Source organism: Aplysia californica, unplaced genomic scaffold (genome assembly GCF_000002075.1).
Source record: "Aplysia californica isolate F4 #8 unplaced genomic scaffold, AplCal3.0 scaffold00744, whole genome shotgun sequence".
Lineage (NCBI taxonomy): Eukaryota > Metazoa > Mollusca > Gastropoda > Aplysiida > Aplysiidae > Aplysia > Aplysia californica.
This window is the reverse complement of record NW_004798014.1, coordinates 30,499-36,085: the sequence shown is the minus strand read 5'-3', so window position 1 is coordinate 36,085 and position 5,587 is coordinate 30,499. Positions and strand designations below refer to the sequence as shown.

At 39.5% G+C, this 5,587-nt stretch overlaps 1 protein-coding gene and 1 non-coding gene across 2 annotated transcripts in view; one reads left to right on the top strand and one right to left on the bottom strand.

Moving 5' to 3' along the window:
• LOC101861075 (sphingosine-1-phosphate lyase) overlaps window positions 1–5,587 on the bottom strand; it is a 29,755-nt gene that overhangs the window by 12,043 nt on the left and 12,125 nt on the right. The window contains 4 exon segments of the mRNA XM_035972571.1: window positions 2,096–2,217; window positions 2,716–2,830; window positions 4,175–4,274; window positions 5,179–5,439. Of these exon segments, the coding sequence (XP_035828464.1) occupies window positions 2,096–2,217; window positions 2,716–2,830; window positions 4,175–4,274; window positions 5,179–5,439 (598 nt within the window).
• TRNAC-GCA lies at window positions 278–349 on the top strand. Its single transcript has one exon. It is a non-coding gene; the product is annotated as a tRNA-Cys (tRNA).

The following is a 5,587-nucleotide window of genomic DNA, read 5'->3' as shown; positions in this document are numbered from 1 at the left end:
CCCCCCTAAAAAAAAGACCAAAAAAACCCAAAACAACCCGCATCCCATTTCCCATTGCTTTTCTCACAAGAGAACATGGTGTAACCACTACGATGAAAAGAACAATGTTCTCTGCACTATTGTACGTCTGGTAATCCTCTATCCCACCCATTTTTCGGTATTCTTTTGTTTCTGTACTCTTTGATGAAATCGTTGTCCAGTTATACATCAGTTTGATAGGCAGCCAAACTGACACAAAAATAAATTCTTTCACGCTTTTATATCTCAGTCCCTATCAGGGGATATAGCTCAGTGGTAGAGCATTCGACTGCAGATCGAGAGGTCCCTGGTTCGAACCCGTGTGTCCCCTCATTATCTTTTTTGTTTTTTCTTCTTCTTAAAAAAAAAGAATAAATGAATAAATCCGGGGCTCTCGTGGACTTGCGGTTAAGGTGTTCGCCTCTCATTCATAGGTCCCGGGTTCGAATCCGGGTAGCGACTGAAACATTTTCTTCTCTAAAACTGTCTCCTTTCACCTCCTTTCCTGCTCTTTCGTAGTGTTCTGTCGTCTGCTATCGTCTCCACTTTCTGCCCCGCCCCCTCACCTCCTTTGCCCCTTCCCCTGGGCTCCTGACTCTTTCTGCAGCCTTTCTACTTTCTACTGCTTCTCCTTGGCCCCTTCTTTCTACTGTCTTTCAGCTTCATCCCCGATCTTCTGGTAGGAAAGATCTACACCTAACCTTCTCGGACAAGGGCGAAAAATCTCGGAGGTCCCATGTGCAGGTTGGGTTCGTTAAAGATTCTTTGGTGGTCTAAAATCGTTAAGAGTAGATTTCGGCCACCACCCGGGCAAAAACTAAAATTTCCTGCCAACTGAAAAATGTTTAGTGTGCCCTGCGCTTTCATATGGCCGTATGCAGTTGCGAGCGCCGTAAAACACTAACCAAAAAACACTTTTTTAAATTCTTCTTCTTCGATACTTCAATAAAATCGTTGCACAAAGTTTTACATCAGTTTGATGCATGGTCAGACAAACCGACACAAAATAAATTCTGTCACGCTTTTATATATCAGTCCCTAACAGGGAATATAGCTCAGTGGTAGAGCATTCGACTTCAGATCGAGAGGTCCCTGGTTCGAACCCGGGTGTCCCCTCATTATTCTTTTTGTCTTCACATTTTGTCAACAACAAAAATCGTTTGCTATTCATTATGTAAAGAGTGTTCAATGTGCCCTCTAACTCCTTTCCTCATGCCGTTCAGTTTTCCCTCTCTCTCAAAAGAATAATTATGTTGTTACCACAATGAGGAAAAGGAAATTGTTCTGTGCACTATTTAAAAAGTTAAGTAGTCTGTCCACCACCCCTCCTTGTATTTTCCATGTTGGTTCTTCCCCTCTTCTTCTTCGATATTTCGATGAAAAAATCGATACACAATTTTACATCATTTAGATGCATGGTCAGACGAACGGTCGCAAAAATAAATTCTTTCACGCCTTTATGTTCCAGTCCCTATCAGGGTTTTCATTATCCCTGTCTAAGTGTCAAAGAGGTATGTCCAATACGTAATTTTGTTAAAATAACTTCAACAACTCTTTTGGAGAGACCTGACGGTTTTCGTGGGCCCAATTTGGGCAAAACATAGTCGAGTTTATAATTTGTTTATTTGTTCCTTTCATCCCCTCACAAACTGGAGATGTAGTATTTGTTTAACTTGTCTGTGGGAGGTAGTCTGTCTCCCTTTGGTTTCAACAGGAGCACTTGATTAACTTCGGTAGTCTTCTTTTTCTTCTTCTTCTTCTTCTTCCTCTTCTTCCTCTTCTTCTTCTTCTTCTTCTTCTTCTTCTTCTTCTTCTTCTTCTTCTTCTTCTTCTTCTTCTTCTTCTTCTTCTTCTTCTTCTTCTTCTCTTCTTCTTCTTCTTCTTCTTCTTCTTCTTCTTTATTATTGCTATAATTATTGCTATTATTATTGTTGTTATTATTATCATTATTATTATTATTAATTAATTAATTAATTAATTAATTGGTTTGTTTTTGTTAAATCACGAAAAAATTCTATTATTATTATAATATACAATTATTATTATGAAACTGAGGTATTTTCGTGCTCCTACTCACGTCAATCTTGCTGACCCCGTCTTTGAGCTTGTCTGTGATTTCCATCAGCTGTTTGGCCTTTGCCATGAACCCTTCCTCTCCCAAGGACTGCAAGGAGGCCCAGGCGGCGGCGATGTTACTGCCTAGAGGTCAGACGGCAAAGGGGAAAGGGTAAAAGGTAAAAGGGTGGAGTTTATAGTTCGTTGGAAGTACATGACGTAGTTTATTTTGTGGAGTTTGTGCATGTGTGTTATCGAGCACGCCCGCGCGCATGTGTGTGTGTGAGTGTGTGTGTGTGTGTGTGTGTGTGTGTGTGTGTGTGTGTGTGTGTGTGTGCGCGAGAGAAGTATACATGTACAAACTTCCTAAACAATAAAGCACCACCACAACCCCCACTACCACAACCACCACCAACAGCAGCAGCATTAACAACAACAACAATAATAACAATAATAATAATAACAATGATAATAATAATGATGACGACGACGACGACGACAACAACAACAACAACAACAACAACAACAACAGCGACAATGACAACAACAATAACACACCACAAACAACAACAGCAAAAAACTACTCTGTTAACAATTCCGAGACAATGCGAAAGTTCTGCCATCAGTAGTACAATCCCTCACCTGGTCTGCTGCCCGCCATGGAAGGACTGCCGTAAAGACCCCCGGGCCATCCGCCGAAAGTGTAGATCTGCTGTTTTCTCAGCTCATCATGGCGATACAACACCACACTGGCTCCCTGCATATATAGGATTTAATATTATGAGTATGAGAAAGTATTTTTGTTACCTCCTCTAACATTCATTGAAGAAACTACTTCATGAAACGCCGTCTTGATTGTTCGTGCCTCCTATTCATAGTGTTCTGATGTTCATATTATATTTCACGCCAGAGTGAAATCAGACGCTCGATAACTTTTGGGAATATGGAGTTATTTGTATACATCTAAAGCCTGTTCATTTTTCGTATTTCGATTTTAAAAAATACCCATCTATCCTGAGTAGAAGTCGAGATATTTTTTGTGATTGAAGGAGGTAGGGTTCATCTGGTGACACAGGTGAAATTAGCGAGGAAATGGAAGCAGAGTTTGGTGACTTCCAAAGCTTGAGTGTCCCTCTAAAATACAAATTTACATTTTTGTGTGTTTGATCAACGTTTTTTAAAGTAAAATCCACACATACATGTTTTTTTTAATGATCAGAAGATACAGTAGCCGCAGGTGCAGTTGTTTATTCGTAAAAAGAAAGAGGATATGACTTTGTGTTTAAATCTCTCTTGAACGGACATAAAAAACGAAGGGATTTAAAAGACGAGAATATTACAACTTAAACGTCCCCAATGTAGTCTTAAGCTTGTTCAATTAAAGAAGAATAAAGATTGCACATTGTCTGAGCACCATCGTTATAGAATTTCTCTACAATAGAACCTGCCTTAACCCTTTCACTGCCAGACCTGAGAATTGAGAGAGGGAGCAGAGTAAAAACGAATTCCTGCGTTAAAAAAAATTCCAGTCCCTAGGAATATTCATTCTTAGCTTTAGTAATAGATTTATAGCAATTGCAACACAAATCACATGACATATAAGAGCGCACAACAACAGCAAAAGCAGTAGCAGCAACAACAACATCATCATCATCAACAACAACAGCAACAACAATAACAACAACAACAATATTAACAACAGCAACAGCACACAAAAAAGTAGGAAAGATAAGGACAATAGATGCTTGATAGGAAAGGAGAAGTGAACCATACCAGAGCACTCGCCAACCACCCGCGATTACAAATTCACTGTAGGCTCCTTTTTGAAAGAAGAATGTTTATAAATTTGGTGATGTCGTTTTCCCCTCTCATCCGACACCCCAATACAAAATGTAATTGCAAACATACTCAACCCCACAACGTAAGCGACAGTGAGCTGATCTCGTGGAGATGACCTTTGTGTTTTCCAAACACTGCCCTGCCCTGCACCCACCAGTTTCCCATTTCCTTTGTCCCGTTCGTAGATGGAAGTCCCGCTTCTAAAATGTCCATATAGTGTTGATAGGGACGTTAAACCTATACCATTTCACCCTTTTTTCACCTTGACAGTGTATCCATATTTATGCAAATCAGCAGAGATTGACGTCACTCCAGGACACCGGAAGTCCCATTCAGGCACTTGGTATCCCAGCTTCTCCACCCTGAAACAACCAGAAATAACAACTTGCAAGTAAACTATAAAAATTAAAAATAAATTTCGCTCCCCCCCCCCTCCTCAGTTCTTAAGATTACATGTATAAGTTTGAAGCGCTTTTATCGCACGGGAACATGGCGACCCAAAATGTGACCCTACAGTGAATTGAGAACCCAGATATGCCTAACAGTTTCATGTGTAGCAGGTCAGATAACTTACGAACGGGGACTCTTATTTTTATCTGACCCTGTAAGACATTTCCTTACCCAATCATTGCAAAATTCCATCTACTCAGTATTTAGTTTTGAGAAATTTTACGTTAATAAAGTGAGTGTCACAACATGCCAAGCTTTTTCGAATACAATTCTTTGAATTTCTTAATAATCTTACGATTTTGATAGAGCAGATAGAACATTTGGTTTCTAACCTCATGGTCTGAGTGACTCAAAATGGCCAATTTTGTCATAAAGAACTTTGTAATTCTAAAGTAGCTAAATGGCTGTTCGCAGTTTGCAAGACATTGATGCCTGCGGCTGCCTGGCTAAGAAAGAGAAATACTGTAGAAAAAGTGAGATGGATAGATAGATAGATAGATAGATAGATAGATAGATAGATAGATAGATAGATAGATAGATAGATAGATAGATAGATAGATAGATAGATAGCACTATAATCCAGCCAAGATAATTACATTTTCTACTCTCGCCACTAAAACATAATAAAAGACAAATAATAATTTCCACTCACAGTAGCAGCAGTATCCAAACAACATGAATTCCCCAACCCACACAACGGCTAAAATATTTTCAACAATGAAAAGATATAAATCAAACGAAAAAAAAACCCAAGCATCAAACAAATGATATATGTAAAAGGATAAGAAGAATTTTGTAGTCTCTACCTACACTCACCAGGGTAACATATAGCCGCCAAAACACGCGTCTACGTGACACATCAGTCCGTGTTTGGCCGCCATGTTGGAGACTTCTCTCACTGGGTCAACGATGCCGTGGCAGAACTGTGGGGCTGAACAGCCAATCAGGATCGTGTTTGGGCTCAAGGCCTGTCATCGACAAACGGAGATACTCGATTAAAAAAACAATACAACAAAAAACAGCCCCCCCACTAAAAAAAAAAGACCCAACCTCTTCTCATAGGAAGCGTACTCTCTTCTTCTGCATGTTCCCGCAAATTAAGAGTTCAAGTGTTACATCAAGGACACAGGCAGACTGATAGATAGATAGATAGATAGATAGATAGATAGATAGATAGATAGATAGATAGATAGATAGATAGATAGATAGATAGATAGATAGAAAA